This window comes from Carya illinoinensis, chromosome 6, assembly GCF_018687715.1.
Source record: "Carya illinoinensis cultivar Pawnee chromosome 6, C.illinoinensisPawnee_v1, whole genome shotgun sequence".
In the NCBI taxonomy this organism is placed as follows: Eukaryota; Viridiplantae; Streptophyta; class Magnoliopsida; order Fagales; family Juglandaceae; genus Carya; species Carya illinoinensis.
In genome coordinates this window covers 36739845-36756109 of record NC_056757.1, presented here as the reverse complement: position 1 = coordinate 36756109, position 16265 = coordinate 36739845, and the positions used below count along the sequence as shown (strand labels likewise).

The 16265-nt window shown below is 37.5% G+C and overlaps 3 protein-coding genes across 8 annotated transcripts; 2 read left to right on the top strand and 1 right to left on the bottom strand.

The window, feature by feature from the left end:
- The first annotated feature begins 1067 nt into the window (after positions 1-1067).
- LOC122312445 (phosphoribosylamine--glycine ligase) lies at positions 1068-5716 on the top strand. Of its 2 annotated transcripts, XR_006243187.1 has the most exons (5): positions 1068-1430; positions 2504-2880; positions 3169-3699; positions 4208-4718; positions 5353-5716. XR_006243187.1 is itself a non-coding variant. In XM_043127051.1 (4 exons), the coding sequence occupies exons 1-4, from the start codon at positions 1136-1138 to the stop codon at positions 4622-4624; spliced, it is 1620 nt and encodes a 539-aa protein (XP_042982985.1). In that variant the 5' UTR covers positions 1068-1135; the 3' UTR covers positions 4625-4907. The 2 variants fall into 2 exon arrangements, 1 of the variants encoding a protein (XP_042982985.1); XM_043127051.1 differs by lacking the exon at positions 5353-5716 and having other exon boundaries at positions 4208-4907.
- On the top strand, positions 5688-10441 carry LOC122312444 (stromal 70 kDa heat shock-related protein, chloroplastic). Its single transcript, XM_043127050.1, has 8 exons — positions 5688-6218; positions 7216-7468; positions 7636-7715; positions 7860-8002; positions 8160-8258; positions 8472-8661; positions 9211-9609; positions 9782-10441. The coding sequence occupies exons 1-8, from the start codon at positions 5688-5690 to the stop codon at positions 10187-10189; spliced, it is 2103 nt and encodes a 700-aa protein (XP_042982984.1). The 3' UTR covers positions 10190-10441.
- An 88-nt stretch (positions 10442-10529) lies between these two features.
- Positions 10530-14225, bottom strand: LOC122312447. 5 transcript variants are annotated; one of them, XM_043127053.1, is made up of 3 exons: positions 14086-14225; positions 11782-12046; positions 10530-11567 (listed from the first exon to the last, which is right to left on the bottom strand). In XM_043127053.1, exons 2-3 carry the CDS (start codon positions 11975-11977, stop codon positions 10747-10749), a joined length of 1017 nt encoding a protein of 338 aa, XP_042982987.1. In that variant the 5' UTR covers positions 11978-12046; positions 14086-14225; the 3' UTR covers positions 10530-10746. The 5 variants fall into 5 exon arrangements, with proteins under 5 accessions (XP_042982987.1, XP_042982988.1, XP_042982989.1 ...); XM_043127054.1 differs by lacking the exon at positions 14086-14225 and adding an exon at positions 13220-13346; XM_043127055.1 differs by lacking the exon at positions 14086-14225 and adding an exon at positions 12165-12450 and having other exon boundaries at positions 11827-12046.
- Positions 14226-16265: the final 2040 nt, after the last annotated feature.

Here is a 16265-nt window from a genome sequence, read left to right as displayed (position 1 = left end):
GTGGGTCTACCGAGGAGAAGACGAAGAAGAAAGTGCCGGCGAGAAGAGAGAAGAAAGTCGCCGGCGACTGGGATGGAAGGAACCGGACTAACTGCTGCCGATTGGGATGGAAGGCAGAATGACAAAGACGATGGGAAGAGGGGAGGGTCTCGTGGTCGTAGGTGTGTCGGCTGATGGTGAAAGTGATTTCCAAAACAAAACCTAAACCGAGAAGAAGAAAGTGCCGGCGAGAAGAGAGAAGAAAGTCGCCGGCGACTGGGATGGAAGGAACCGGACTAACTGCTGCCGATTGGGATGGAAGGCAGAATGACAAACCCGATGGGAAGAGGGGAGGGTCTCGTGGTCGTAGGTGTGTCGGCTGATGGTGAAAGTGATTTCCAAAATAAAACCTAAACTGAGCTGCGTCTTCAATTTGAATTTAAAATCAAAACGACGCCGTATTGAAAACGTGCCACGTAGGACACAGTGACGCCGGTTCCCCAAGATCGGTTGCAAGTAGACTTTTTGAATAGGATTACCATTTTTGGTTTTTTTTTTTTTTATCGATGTTCCAGCATGGCTGTCTATTATGTCGCTGTAGCTCGAGAGGGACAAAAAAAAAAAAAATTACAAAATGAAATGACAAAGGATATTCTTGCACACACTTCAAGGCCATTTATTTTAGAATATAATAGGATTACCATTTTTGGTTTTTTTTTTTTTTTCCATCGATGTTTTATTTTATTTTAAAAAAATTTTACATAATTAAATAGATGTCATTTTTTTCTATGGTAATTATAAGTCATTTACACGTACGTTGCTTTGACAAAAACTCATTTATTTGTCAAACTAGGAATTAATTAATTAATTAAAATAAAAATGATTTTCGTACGGATAATTAATAATTTACAGAAAAAAATTATTATTATTATTGTTTATATCCGCGTGAGAATCACGGAATGACCATCCTAAAATACCCAAAGGATCTTTCCCTCTTTCTAGTCTGTTTTTTAAATAATCATATTTTGAGGGAACTGCGCCAAAAATATAATAAAAATAAAATAAATAAAATAAACTCAGTCCTTAAAGGCTTAAACCCTCAATGCGCTTCTGAAATTCGAGAAGTCATTTCCGAAACGAAAAACCAGAAATTAACATGTCTTGCGCCACCGTCACCACCACCTTCGACCTCGGACCAGCTCTTAATCCACGCAGCAGTACCAACAGTCTTAGACTTCCGATTCCGTTCTCAAGCTGCCGTTTCGGTAACTCCCCCACGTCGTTCTCCGTGAGATCCCTCCGCTCTAACTCCGGCAATCACCTCTCTTTCTCTCCCCGGGACTCGCTTTTTTTAAATGGCTCACGGCCTTCTTCTTCCAGTCTCTTAAACTGCCATGCTCTTAAATCTGACTCATTGGTTTCACTTGGTGCCCAAACCGATACTGCTTCTGGTATTAATATTAATTTTTCTTTCTTTGTGTTCCAGTTTGGTTCGTTTGCATTCGCCAAATCAGTTCTTATTTTTTATTTATGTGATTTTTATTATCTCTGTTGTCGGTATGTTTTTTCAGTGTTATTGATTTTTTCTCTTTTAAATTCTCTATCTATTTGCTAGATTTCCTAACTGTTCCCGTTATTTGACAGTTGTGAAATATGTTTGAAGTTATTGCATTTTTTTTTTTTTTGGATCAGTAAGTTATTACACTTTTTATTACTTTAATGAATAAAACTTTGGCACAAAATTACTACATAGTTTTGTTTGTTGTTTTCTCCGAATTCAATTACAGTGTTTTCTTGGTCGGCTTATATAGTTGATTGGCTTCAGAAATCGTAAGCTATTACGTATGTTTTTTCAGAACTTTTTGTTGGAGTACAAAGCCCATTTGTAGTTGAATTTTCTTTTAAAACAATCTTTATAGTGGTTTTCCTCTGAGGCAATGGTAACACTTGTTCACGGTCATCTCGCTGTTGTTGTCACATTTAGTGACTTGTTATTACAACATATTTAAAAATGCAACAACAATATCCTAGCATCATTCTTGATCAAAGCAGTCGAGAATGTTTTTACAGGATAGTATGAAAAAATTGGAATAGTTAAGCCATAAGCAATGATATAGTCGGATGTGTTTTCTTAAGTTCTCATTGTTAAGGAAAATGCCATGTACATAAACTAAGTGACTAGTAATTTATGCATTAAATTATTAGATACTATTGAAGATACAAAGCAATGGTTTATGGATTAGTATTTTTTAGATTCCTTTTTAAAACATATATTGTTTCCTAGAGAAAAAAGTATTCTTTAGATTCCTAGGCCAACTCTGTGGTGTTGTTTTCAAAATCTTGTCATTATTTTGAACAAGTTTACTCTTCTGCATTTACCACCTCTAGAAGATCGTTATGCTTCCTTAATATGTCGTTTCTTGTTAATTTGTATGTTGTTGTCACAATCATTTAGAAAGTATAAAACTTTACACCCATTTTTGTGTGGTCATCCATTGGCACTCTATGTTTACAAATGCTGCAGAAGAAGAGAGGGTGGTGGTTTTGGTCATTGGTGGAGGGGGAAGAGAACATGCACTTTGCTATGCCTTGCAGAGATCTCCCTCTGTTGATGCAGTCTTCTGTGCGCCTGGTAATGCTGGGATTTCCAACTCGGGGAGTGCCACTTGTATTTCTGACCTTGACATCTTTGACAGCTCTGCTGTAATATCCTTCTGCTGCAAATGGGGTGTGGGGCTGGTTGTTGTTGGACCGGAGGCACCTCTTGTTTCAGGCCTTGCAAATGATCTATCTAAGGCTGGAATCCCTACTTTTGGCCCTTCAGCAGAGGCTGCTGCTTTGGAAGGTTCCAAGAACTTCATGAAGAATTTGTGTGATAAGTATGGAATTCCTACTGCTAAGGTTGGTCTGCCCATTTTTCTTAGTTTTAGGCAGTTCTTCATACCATCTCTTCAATTGATATTGTTACAACTTCGCTGCATATAGTCTCACACTCCATTATGATGTTTCCATCCCTATACTCTTGGTCTTATCTTTAAGTAGCATTCTTATCCGCCATTTTAAATTTTATTTGTGCTTATTTTGCCTTTTTTTGGAAGCGAAGTTTGCAGCTTTACAATCTTTGCTTTCTCATTAACATGTCACCATTTTCACACAATAATGCTGCTAATTCGGTAGTTAATTGTGCAGTACAAAACATTTACCAATCCATCTGCTGCAAAGCAATACATTCAAGAGCAAGGGTCCCCAATTGTTATCAAAGCAGATGGATTGGCATCTGGAAAGGGAGTTATTGTTGCTACGACTTTGGAGGAAGCATATGAGGCTGTTGATTCAATGCTTGTTAAGGGTGTTTTTGGTTCTGCAGGTTGTCGTGTCATCGTTGAAGAATATTTGGAAGGAGAAGAAGTGTCTTTTTTTGCCTTGGTGGATGGAGAGAATGCGATTGCTCTAGAGTCTGCTCAGGACCATAAACGAGTTGGGGATGGTGATACAGGGCCCAATACAGGTGGGATGGGGGCATATTCCCCTGCACCCATATTAACAAGAGAACTTCAGTCATTGGTCATGGAATCCATAATCCTCCCTACTGTAAAAGGAATGGCTGCAGAGGGGTGCAAATTCGTTGGGGTTTTGTATGCAGGGCTCATGATTGAGAAGAAGTCTGGCTTACCGAAGCTAATTGAGTACAACGTGCGTTTTGGAGATCCAGAGTGTCAGGTCAGTTGACAGACTCTGAATTAATTTTATAACGTGTTCTTTCAAATAATCAAAATACCAACTGCCCAGCTGACCTTCAAGAAGCACAATTATAAGTTATTTTCCCATCAAAACTCAAACTTGCTATCAAATATCTAACTTCACAGCTAAGTTTGGTTTGGTGCTGTTATCATTTGGAAGTTGTTGAAGTTTGCATTTCTTTTAGTCTTTTAAGAAGTCTTTGATAAAATTGATCTTCAATGAACTTTTATGACTTGCATTTTGAAAGAGCTGGTCGTGTCATGAGTTGATCTAAGACTACATATTAGGCTAGCATAAATAGGTGTAGCATATCCCAATCCACGCTGTATTATTGGTCCTCTAATAATTATTATTTAATTTGTGAGTGTGTATATGCGTATTTTACATGGTGTAACTTCTGGTATTGTACATAATAGGAAGTATATTGATTTTTTTTTTTTTTTTGGCCGGATGGGGTGGGGGGTTATCTGACGATAATGGTAAGCAGGTGTTGATGGTTCGGTTGGAGTCTGATCTGGCACAAGTTCTGCTTGCAGCCTGTAGAGGAGAGCTAAGCGGAGTATCCCTGAACTGGTCCCCAGGGTCTGCCATGGTGGTAGTGATGGCAAGTAAGGGCTACCCTGGGGCCTATGAGAAGGGAACTGTGATTAGAAACCTTGAAGAAGCAGAGCATGTTAGTTCATGTGTTAAGATATTCCACGCAGGAACAACCCAAGACCCGGTGGGTAACTTCGTTGCAGTTGGGGGACGTGTGCTTGGGGTCACCGCAAAAGGAAGAGATCTTGAAGAGGCGCGGGATCGAGCTTACCAGGCTGTTGATGAAATTAACTGGTCAGGAGGATTCTGCAGGCGGGATATTGGTTGGAGGGCACTTCCTCGGAAACAATTTGCTACAAAAGGGTGAATCAAATGCTTTGTATTGTAACACAGCATGGGTGAATATTTAAAAAAATTGCTCATGGTATAAATTAACATCTTCCAAAGAGAGGAGATAAAAGGTGAGTTCTCTTGTGGGCCACGACCGTTTTAGCTTCTTACTGATCTTCCATGTCACATGACCTCCCATCTGCTTTGTATCCATGGATTGAATGGCATTTAAGTTGAGGATTTCTCTTGTCCAAAACGGAAGAGATGTGTAAGCCAAAAACAAGGGGAAAAAAAAAAAGGATACAGCATGTTTGATTGTTTCTTTGTTGTGATTTTAGTCTTTTTAATTGTTGGACGTGGTTGGATTATTTGTAGTGTGGCCGTGATGGAATGATTAATAAAAAATCTTTAACTTTTTTAAATTTTAAAATAATAATATTAATGTTAAAAATTAATATTATAATAAAATTTTATTTAATTTTTATTTTAATTCATCTTTTATCTCAATTCATTATTCAAATCTCTTCTAAATTTTGAAAGAAAAGAAAGTCTCGAGAAGATGAACGATGATACGGTGACAGTTTACCGTTCCTATGTTTCCCTTGTTTGAGAATACAAATTGGGTTTTGCCTTTTCAATCCTCACCAAATCCTTCACACAAAGTTTATAATACCATTTTTTTTATTTTTTGACTACAAATATATTTATTTATTATTCTTTCTTTCCCGTTCATCTAAAGTCTTCCTCGATGTTCTCACTTGGCAGGCCAGAGCTACTCAGTATTGAATCCAACGGCCAGCATTCTCTCATTCATTCGCAGTGGGAGTACTAGATCATTCTCGAACTCTCCACGCGTCACATCCCCTCTCCTTCCCTTGCTCATAAACCCTCCTCCAACCCTAACCCTCGTCTATCTTCCGTTTTTCTATCTCTCGTTCCGAGCAAAGTTGTTGGAGTTTCGACTTCAACCCCACACTTCCTCTTCCTTCTTCCCTCCTCCGCTTTAGATTTTTCAGTTTTATTTTCTTCTTCTCTCTCACTCTCCCGTATACTTCTCCCGTATACTCTAGCCGAAACCCTCATTCATTGATACTTTCTCAATGGCTTCCTCCACAGCCCAAATCCATACCCTCGGTACCACCGCTTCGTTCCGGAGCAAACCCAATCGTCCCAATCTCTCCTCCTCCAAAGCCTTCTTCTTCGGCCAGAAGCTTCGTGGTACGGTGTCTTTTCCCCGACTAAGAACCGCCGGTAAGGTGGGCCCGCTTAAGGTGGTGAACGAGAAGGTCGTGGGGATCGACCTGGGGACGACTAATTCAGCTGTTGCTGCTATGGAAGGAGGCAAACCGACCATAGTATCCAACGCAGAGGGCCAGCGCACCACGCCGTCTGTGGTCGCCTACACGAAGAGTGGGGACAGGTTGGTGGGTCAAATTGCCAAGCGCCAGGCCGTTGTGAACCCGGAGAACACCTTCTTCTCCGTCAAGAGGTTCATTGGGAGGAAGATGTCCGAAGTGGACGAGGAGAGCAAGCAGGTCTCCTACCGGGTCGTCAGGGACGAGAATGGCAATGTCAAGCTGGAGTGCCCTGCAATCGGAAAGCAGTTTGCTGCAGAAGAAATCTCTGCCCAGGTAACTCCCTTTTGGTGATGGCCTCGATAACCTTTTTTGCTTTGTTGTTACTTTTCATATGATTTGTTACCTTTTGGCTGTGGAAAGGGGGAAATTGGGTTAAAATAGGGTTCACTAGGCGCAAAGTCGACATGGATTTGTAGTTTTTGGCACTGGGTTTCGGTGTTTTTGTTGCTGGTTTTCTGTTATTTCTGTTTTCTGGTTTGTGGGAATGGGGGATTTTTGTGGAGGAAAAAAAGAAAGTTATTGGGCAAATGGGTTTGTGGTTTTTGGCAGTGAATTTTTTTTCTTAATTTTTGGCTTCCTGAACATGTTAATTGTTCGAAATTCTAAAGTTTTGTTATTGCGTGTTGATCGTCTTATGGCTTTCTTTTTATGTTTTATGCTTGTGACAATGGAGGACTTCGTATTAAAAAACAATCGAGGACTTCGTATTAAATGCGGTCAGTTGGCGCGCAATTTCGGATAGGGTTTGTTGGTAATGCGCTCGTTTTAAAGTCTTGTTCTTTTGGATGGTTTGATTGGCTAGAGGATGTTGAGGGCAGAAAATGTGAAATTTGTTGTTCTTGTGTGTATTGGAATCATTATTTTAAGTGATTTGTATGAGAAAAAAGAATCAACAAGTTAAGTGTGGACGCATTGTTAACTGTTGCAATTGATGCGGCAGGGATACAAACTTATTTGAATTTTTCCTAAGGTTCTTCATATGTTCATGTAATTGGGCTATGCCTTTTGTCTTTATGAATAAAATTTGTATTACCTGTCCAAAAAGAAAATTACAAATTTCCAGAATTTTATTCATACTTGTTAAACGCACGTTTCTTGATATTGAACAGTGGACTTGACGATACATATGCTTTCATCTCTATGTTTGGTAGAGCATGTGGTATATGATGATTAATGTTTCATTCATGCAGATACATAGTGATTGTTCCTATGAATTTGGTTGTTTGCATTTGGTTTTGGATTCTCTTGTAACTCGTATACCCATCTTTAGGTTTTGAGGAAGCTTGTGGATGATGCTTCAAAGTTTCTGAATGATAAAGTTACCAAAGCTGTTGTGACGGTGCCCGCTTACTTTAATGATTCCCAAAGGACAGCAACAAAGGATGCTGGTCGTATTGCTGGTTTAGAAGTTCTTAGAATAATCAATGAACCCACAGCTGCCTCATTAGCATATGGGTTTGAAAAGAAGAACAACGAGACCATCTTGGTATTTGACCTCGGTGGTGGTACTTTTGATGTATCAGGTTAGATCACTGTTCGTAAACCTGTTAAGTTATGTCCCCATTTACATTAGCACCTTGCCACTATTATAATTCTTTTTGTTGGTATCTCTATAACGGACTTTGTCCCTGAAAGATGCCTTGTAATGACAAACGCATTTAGGAATTAATTCTCTCTCTTTTCATTGCAGTGCTTGAGGTTGGTGATGGAGTCTTTGAGGTGCTTTCTACTTCTGGAGATACTCATTTGGGTGGTGATGATTTTGACAAGGTCAGGAACTTTTAGTTTTCCCCTTCTACTGGCTTGTTTATTTTTCTGCTCTTTGGGTTTCCTTCTCCTTTATTCCAGAAGAAAAGGAGGGGTGTAAAATCTCTATCTTGCTAAAGAAGTACTAAATGTTATTGAACCCTTCAGAGAATTGTCGATTGGCTGGCTGCAAACTTCAAGAGAGATGAAGGTATAGATCTGTTGAAGGATAAACAAGCTCTTCAGCGGCTAACGGAGACAGCTGAGAAAGCTAAGATGGAGCTTTCATCTTTAACTCAGACAAACATGAGGTATTTCATTGTATCTAACTCTCTTGCTGATCAATCCCTCCCCCCCACCCCCCCCCAAAAAAAAAAAAAAAAATCAGAAGAGTATATGAGGATTGAGGATGTGTCTCTGTGAGGTTATACCGAAGTTTAATTTTTACATTGTCTTCTTCCTTTCCAGTTTGCCTTTCATTACTGCCACTGCAGATGGCCCCAAGCATATTGAAACCACCCTCACTAGGGCCAAGTTTGAGGAATTGTGTTCTGACCTTCTTGACAGGTACCTGCCATTCTTGCGAAACTCTAAATGTGTCCTATTATTTTCAACATCACACACTGATCATCGTAGTACTTATCTTTGTGGATTACTCTCATATGTAGTCTATAGCTGGATAAGAAAATAGCAAGGTTTTAGCAAAATTTTATTTTTGTTGGCTCTGTAAAACGACTGAAGTGTTGAGTTAACATTTCAAACTGCCTGATTATATTTTAGGCTTAGAAGACCAGTTGAAAATTCCTTGAGGGATGCTAAACTCTCCTTCAAAGATTTAGATGAAGTGATCCTTGTTGGAGGATCAACTCGAATTCCAGCTGTTCAGGAGCTTGTGAAGAAGTTGACTGGGAAAGATCCCAATGTGACCGTAAATCCTGATGAAGTTGTTGCCCTAGGGGCTGCAGTTCAGGTGAGCTACTTTATGCTTTCACGTCTAAGTAATGTGTTGTGCACATTGCTATCTGTGATGATTTCACTGATAACTGTTGGCCGTAGATTATGCAGTCGCACTATTTAGGCCTGGTTTGAATAGTAAGAGTCTCTCATCTCATCTTATCTCAATATCCAAACATTACAAACACAAATAATTTTCAATTTCAAATTTTTAACTTTTTCATCTAATCATTACATAATCATTACAATTTTTTTAAACTTTCAAATAAAATATAAAAAATAAACCAATTTTTTCAAATCTCAAAATAAAATAATATTAAGAAATTATATTCTAACAATATTTTAATTTTATAATATTTTTATTCAATTATTTATTTATTTATTTATCAAAACTGCATAAAACATCTCAATTCAAACCATTTTACTACTATTTACAGATCATCTCATCTTATCTAGCTATCCAAATCAAGCCTCAGTATTTTGCAGTCATGTTTTGTATCGTTCTGATAGCTGGCAATGCATACATTGTTGTTTGTTTGATTCGTGTATATATTTTTTTATATAGGCTGGTGTTTTAGCTGGGGATGTCAGTGATATTGTGCTTTTGGATGTTTCACCGTTGTCACTGGGTCTAGAAACCCTGGGTGGTGTGATGACGAAGATCATCCCAAGAAATACTACCCTGCCGACATCCAAGTCAGAGGTGTTTTCTACAGCTGCAGATGGACAGACCAGTGTCGAGATTAATGTTCTACAAGGCGAGCGAGAGTTTGTTAGGGACAACAAATCTCTTGGTAGCTTCCGTCTGGATGGTATCCCACCTGCACCTCGTGGGGTCCCTCAAATTGAAGTAAGATTTGACATTGATGCCAATGGTATCCTCTCAGTCACTGCGGTTGACAAGGGCACAGGGAAGAAGCAAGACATAACAATTACTGGTGCTAGCACCTTACCTGGTGATGAGGTATGTTGTTGTTTCCAATGAAAAGATGAATAGGTATCGAATATAATGGTTTATCTCCTTTAATTTATGCTGTGCTTGGAACCTGCTATAGATACCATAGACTTTATTGGGTTTTGTAGCATTAGGTCAAAAGCCGGAGAGTACCAAGGTAAAATGTGTGTGAAATATGCAGGTGGAGAGAATGGTCAAGGAGGCGGAGAAGTTTTCAAAGGAGGACAAGGAAAGGAGAGATGCGATTGACGCTAAGAACCAAGCTGATTCTGTTGTCTACCAGACAGAAAAGCAACTCAAGGAGCTGGGAGATAAGGTTCCAGGCCCAGTGAAAGAGAAGGTAGAGGCAAAGCTTGGAGAGCTCAAGGATGCAATTTCAGGGGGTTCCACCCAAGCCATTAAGGACGCTATGGCGGCCCTAAATCAAGAAGTCATGCAGCTTGGCCAGTCCCTATACAATCAACCAGGTGCTCCTGGCGCAGGTGCTGGTCCTGGGCCATCACCTGGCGGTGAATCTGGGCCTTCAGAATCATCCGGCAAGGGGCCTGATGGAGATGTTATCGATGCAGATTTCACTGACAGCAAGTGAGCAAAAATTGGATATTTTTTGTGCCGCTCATCGCTTATTCTTTGTTAATGTGTATAAGAATTGTTTTTGCGGGGATTGTATTAACTTGGTAGGGTTACAGAGAGTCTTATTTTACCTTATGGGGAAAAGAATGCAATTGAAAATAGAGATGCAAGACTATTTAAAGTTCCCCGCAGTAGCAAAATCTTGGGCAATTGCCACTTTTTGAAGAAATATTACATAAATGAGACATGACGGATTTGAGGGAAGAAATTGTCGTGCATTATCTCACTGATGATTCTACCGATGATTATCATGTTTATATAGAGGCGAGAATTGCACAGGAGCTACTCATCTTTGCTTGTCGTTCAATGTTTGTTCTTTTATATGTGCCTACCTGCCCGTAATATCTTCATAAAGCTTACACGCATGAGCTTAATTGAGTATGATCTATTTTAAGTTTCAAGCCTGCCCAATGGTTATAATCATCTATAACAATATTTACAAGGTCCTGTCTCCTCGCTTCTGATAGCTTGACCTCCATTCATCTTCATGCCTTTCTTCTCTCCCGAAATGGTTTATCTTGGACTCCGAGTAATACTCCCGATACCTGATATCTCGAGCCCGCCACACCCATAGAACCCGCATTCATATCCACACACACTGCAGCCTCCACCCTCTCTTCGGTGCCTACTTGGTGGGTAATAGTTGTTTATGCCATAACCCATCAGGCTCCTCCTAGTATCAGCCCTACCTGATGACAAAGATCGAGCGAACATTTCACCACCACCAACTTTATTATGAGGATCGATTGGTGGTCTGGGATGATGACAGCCATGATAGTGGTGTGGATGGTATTGGTAGTGGTGGTGCTGACACAAGTGGTGGTTACCAAGGCCATTGCTATGGTTCTGGAAGTTGTTAAGGCTGCAAAGGCTAGGGGAGCTGTGGACCTTATGCATAGAAACCAGACCATTCTGCTGGTAGCCATTTGACGAGATGGTGTCATACAAAGGATCAACATTTTGGGCTTTTGGGGAAGAACAATGGGGAGAAGAGCAAGCAGAGACAGTAAAGGGGACACGATTTGCATTTATAGAAGTGAGTGTAGAAGCAGTGGTCGTGCGGATAATGCCATTGATGGCATCAACATAACGCTGCTCCAGTGCATGGGGTTCAGGGTAGGTGGCTTGGTTGTCGACCATGATGGGGTTGGATGGGAACAAAAAGGTTCGGAGCCTCATAGTCGCTTCGCTTTCATGGCGATCATATTCATCGAGCATATGCTTGAGGTCCTCGTCGGATCTAACAGACACCAAGGCATCAAGATCCTCTGGGATTACTTGGTACTTGAGGATCGTGTCTGCATCAAACACTGCGGCTACCTTCTTCATTAGCTCTGTTAACAACAACCAGGCCACCATTCATTGAGGAATAAGAGTACATTTATGTTATTCGATAACATAAGATAAAAGAGAAATCTATACCACTAACACGCGAATTTTATTTCCATATGAATTCCAAATATCAAATTGCTGCACACATTCATTTAGTTCATGAGATATGTAAATAGATTTGATTCAGGCGATCATGATATATATCACATTCGAAACCTGAGAAGGATGTATCGCGAGGAATGGCGATGGCACGTGTCTCACCACCAACGTACTTGAGCTGACCATCGGTAGGCCTAGGGAGGATCCTCCCGCCATGGCTACACAGGAACTTCACCCTGTTCTTAGGTGATGTCGTTTCGTTCATCCTTTCTCCGTCATTATCAGTACGATCACCTTCACTTTCTCCCGCCATTATTTATGTGTATACTGAACTAGCTCTCGCTGACCGATCCCAAGTCAGACCCCTTTTCGTATACCAAATCTGTAATTCCATTAAGAAAAAACAAACACACATACAATCAATTTTGAATTCATAACATAATGAAAATATATGCTTTAATTGAATTTGAGTTAAAATAAAGAAATTCCCGAGTACGTACTTAAAGGCGCGAGAGTAAAGATCATCGATAAATATGAAAACAAAAAATGACGAGAGAGAGAGTTTAAAGAAGAAGAAGATTAAAATCATGAAAAATAGTATGTACATGGAAACGAAAAACAGCGGAGGAAAAAGAGAGATTCAAGGATGATTTTTAGGAGTCGAAAATAGGAAAGTTGGGTTTGTTTTGGAAGAATAATGTTCGCTGTTTCCACAAGAATGCATGCACGCACGCACGCCTCATGTTTCTAATTCCTTTTCTTCCTCTCTGTCTCTCCGCCACTGTATTTTCAATGGACACCAATTACACTGCTGTCGTAGATCTATCTCCGACGGTATTTTTTTTTTTTTTTTTTTTTTTTTATACTGCTAAATGATATACACACAATTTTTTATAATCTTATTTTTAAAATTATTATAAAATATGAAGTAATTACGTTAAATTCGAGTTAAAAAAAAAAAAAAGAACTCCAATATCAACATATCAATCATATTATTATTTGAAGTCATTACGACATAAATTAATGTTTGGAATTAACAGAACGAAAATTGTTAAAAATAAAGGAGAGAAGAAGAATAATAATAATAAAAAATGAAGGTCATTTAGGTAATTATGGAATAGAAAGGAAAATACTTTAATAACAAAGAGCATATACAAAAATAAATCGATAAACTGATATAATTTGATATAAATTATTTTTCTTATAAAATAAATATAACGAATTTCATAAAATCAATTCAGTTTATAAATTTATTTTATGTAATTTTTTTATATTTTAATGTCTATATATAACAATTCTCAAACAGAAAACAACCGAGAAAGAAACTGCTAGAGCGAATATTTTTATGGCTTTATTAGAAGCTACGATTATTAACCTTTAATTTAAAAGACTCCAAAAAATAATAATAATAAAATAAATAAATAAATAAATTTAAAAAAAAAAAAAAAAAAAACAACAACAGCCCGTTTCCTTGCGGGTCGCACTTCATGTGCTGTTGTTTGGTATTTGTTTGGCCTTAAGTGCCGCCCAACATCCCTTTTTCATTTTTTTTAACCTGTTTTTTAGGTAGCCGCCCAACATCTTATGTTATGGCCGCGCGTGATGCTCTCTCTCTCTCTCTCTCACTGGTTTTCTGGATCTGCCATAGATTTTTATTAGGTAAAATAATACAGCTTTGCTACATACAGTCGTCACATGCAGTCGGCGTGCAGTCAGCTGTACAGAATGAATAAAAAAAATTATAAATTTTTTTTTTATATTCAAGGGGATCTACATGAATTATAAAAAGTTATAAAAATAATTTTTTTTTTTTTCATGTAGGTCTCGTATTAATTTTTTTTACAGCCGACTGCACGCCGACTGCATCTCCCGATTGCAAAAAATATTTCTCAAAATAATAATAACGACTCGTCCCAAAGTTACAACAAAATATAAGAAAATGAAAGTGAATCGATACCTTATAAATTGGCAAATGAAGGGACTACTCCATCATCCTTATGGTACCAATGATTGTAAGTAAATGAATTTCGTGCGTCTACATCCTGCCATTTTAAACGCAGATCGATGCATATCGCATGCAATCTCGCTAATTTGTAATGCCTTTTTTTAAAAAATAATTCATACTTATAAATCTCAAAGTTGGTAGCTAGAGATCAATTAAATTAAACAGCTTTACTTTTCGTCCCCTTAGGAATGCCGTCAACAATTTCACAATCGAAGTACTCCAATCATTTAGAATATATATCTGGGGAAAAAAAAAAAAAATCTTCCGAACATGAAACCATACAAAACTCTCCCGAGAACTCATTAATGGAAGTACAATAACTTAAAAAAGCATGCACCTCATGATCATGATCATTTGGACATAACAAAAAGGTTACGAAACCTTAGTATATAGCTACAGTCCAAAAAGGCGCTTACAGGCTTTAAGGATCTTGCTTCCTGGCCTGTGTTTCTTCGGATCCATTGATGATCTTCTTCTTCTTGACGCCCTCGCTGTACTGTCCCCATCATCGTCATCATCATCATCAGTAGTGGGGGATGCTAGTGTCATAGAATGGTCATGGATCCTACGGTACCTCTCGGAAACTGATGATGATGATCTTCTCATTGACAATGCCCTCTTAACTGCAGACTGGAATCCAGAGTTTGAGGAAACTGAGCAGTTCCTGCTCAGTACCGCGCCAAACATCTCCAGCTTCTTGTTTCCGGCTTCGTCTTGATCAACTTGCTGATCTGGTAAACACTTTGGGCTGTTGGTCATGTTCTTGCTTATCTGATTGCTTTCTTGGGCTTCAGATGAGTTAGTCTTGTTTTTGGTGGGTTTTAAGGTTTGATCATGAGGAAATGATATTGAAACATCCGAAAACTCAATGGATCTAGATTTCTGGGTGCGATCTATGACTTCGATCTTGGAATAACCCTTCATTTGTTTTTGGCTAGACGCGAGGGTTGAGCAGCTAGCATCAATTAGCTAGCTAGGTACTTATACATATGACGACTAGTACAGAGAAGTCAAGATTAACATCTTTGAGCAAGCGTAATTATCTCTACTATTAACAGAGAAGTAGAAGACTTTGTACTGTTTGGAAATTTTTATTTCAAATATAAAATTTTTATCTTATTTTATAATTATAATTTTTTTAAATTTTTATATAAAATATAATAAACAATTTAACTTTTTTTAAATTCTAATACAATAATAATATTAAAATATAATATTTTAATATTTAATTTTAAAACTCAAAATTCTCATTTAAAAAATCGCCAAGCAGAAACTTATTGTTTTGGTTGTTTTTTATAACGAATATTTTTAATTTTTAATCCAAGAAATAACCACAGTATATAAATACACCATTAATTAAACATGCTTTTTATATATTTGTTTTAGTATTTTTTTTTCCTTTAAATGAAAGCAAAATATGATTATAAGAAATATTATTTTAATTTTTTTTTTAAATAATAGATAATCAAATATGAGACCCAGAGTTTATGGATCTGGAAAGGTAAATTAAAATGTGTCATTTCGCAGATGATGCGTCCCTAATTAATTAACTTTATTAATTATTTGAAATCCAAGATGCCAGCTAGCTAGCCATTGAATTATTTTAGATTATGCGACGTTACATCACATGTAGCAAGTTATAACACGTGTGACTTCCTCTATTTGGACAGATTTGAATGAACAAGCCATCCAAGTATTACATATCATGTGCATATATATATATATATATATATAGCTGCATGCATGCATGCATAGTACTGACGAAGCTGCAGGTATGTACGTATAATGGGTAATTAGTAAGTCATGCAATATTGGTTTAAAGTGATGGAATTAATATTAAACTCAAACGTACAATTAATTACTTGTTAATTAAAACTGGTACATATATAGCTAGTGATCCATATATCGACATATATAGATCATATATATAGTTACGATCGATCCTCATTGTTCCACATAAAGGAAAGATGTACGTGCCCCGTTTAAACTGGCCAGCCTGCATAGATCATCATTTTGTTTTTAATGTTTTTGAATTGAAAAAATAATATCATTTTCAAACCATATAATATTCTTGACCGAGTAATATGCACTAAATTATTAAAAATTATATTATTAAATCGGTATATTTATATAATATAATTTGATTTATAAGATAAATTTTAAAAATTAAATATTATTATTTAAATCATATAGATAATGTGCTCTAAGGCTAGGTTTGGATACAAAAAGCATTCATTTCATTTTATTTAGTTATTACAATTTTTTCAAATTTCCACGCGAAATATAATAAATAATTCAATTTTTTAAATTATAAAATAATAATATTATTAAAAAATAATATTATAATATTATTTTATTCACTTTTCAAATTTTATCTTAACTCGCTTTTCAAACCTCCCAAAATTACTCCCTCTTAGCACATACTAAGAAGTAGTAAATATGGGTGTAAAAATTAACTAAAAAACCAATCCGAATCGGTGGAATTGGTCTGATTTTGGACCAATCCAGTCCGGGATTAGTTTTCTTAGTTCCAAAACCGGCTGGTACTAGTTCTATACTTTTTAGGACCAGATCGGACGGTTCCTTATATTATATG

Excerpts from the sequence above, each read along its gene's own strand:
- LOC122312444 (XM_043127050.1), top strand. The coding sequence starts at position 5,688 with ATGGCTTCCTCCACAGCCCAAATCCATACCCTCGGTACCACCGCTTCG. Across the intron at positions 6,219-7,215 it reads CAGAAGAAATCTCTGCCCAG|GTTTTGAGGAAGCTTGTGGA; the intron begins GTAACTCCCTTT and ends ACCCATCTTTAG. Across the intron at positions 8,003-8,159 it reads TTAACTCAGACAAACATGAG|TTTGCCTTTCATTACTGCCA; the intron begins GTATTTCATTGT and ends CTTCCTTTCCAG.
- LOC122312447 (XM_043127053.1), bottom strand. The coding sequence starts at position 11,977 with ATGGCGGGAGAAAGTGAAGGTGATCGTACTGATAATGACGGAGAAAGG. Across the intron at positions 11,568-11,781 it reads TCGCGATACATCCTTCTCAG|AGCTAATGAAGAAGGTAGCC; the intron begins GTTTCGAATGTG and ends TGTTGTTAACAG.
- LOC122312445 (XM_043127051.1), top strand. The coding sequence starts at position 1,136 with ATGTCTTGCGCCACCGTCACCACCACCTTCGACCTCGGACCAGCTCTT. Across the intron at positions 2,881-3,168 it reads ATGGAATTCCTACTGCTAAG|TACAAAACATTTACCAATCC; the intron begins GTTGGTCTGCCC and ends TTAATTGTGCAG. Across the intron at positions 3,700-4,207 it reads TTGGAGATCCAGAGTGTCAG|GTGTTGATGGTTCGGTTGGA; the intron begins GTCAGTTGACAG and ends AATGGTAAGCAG.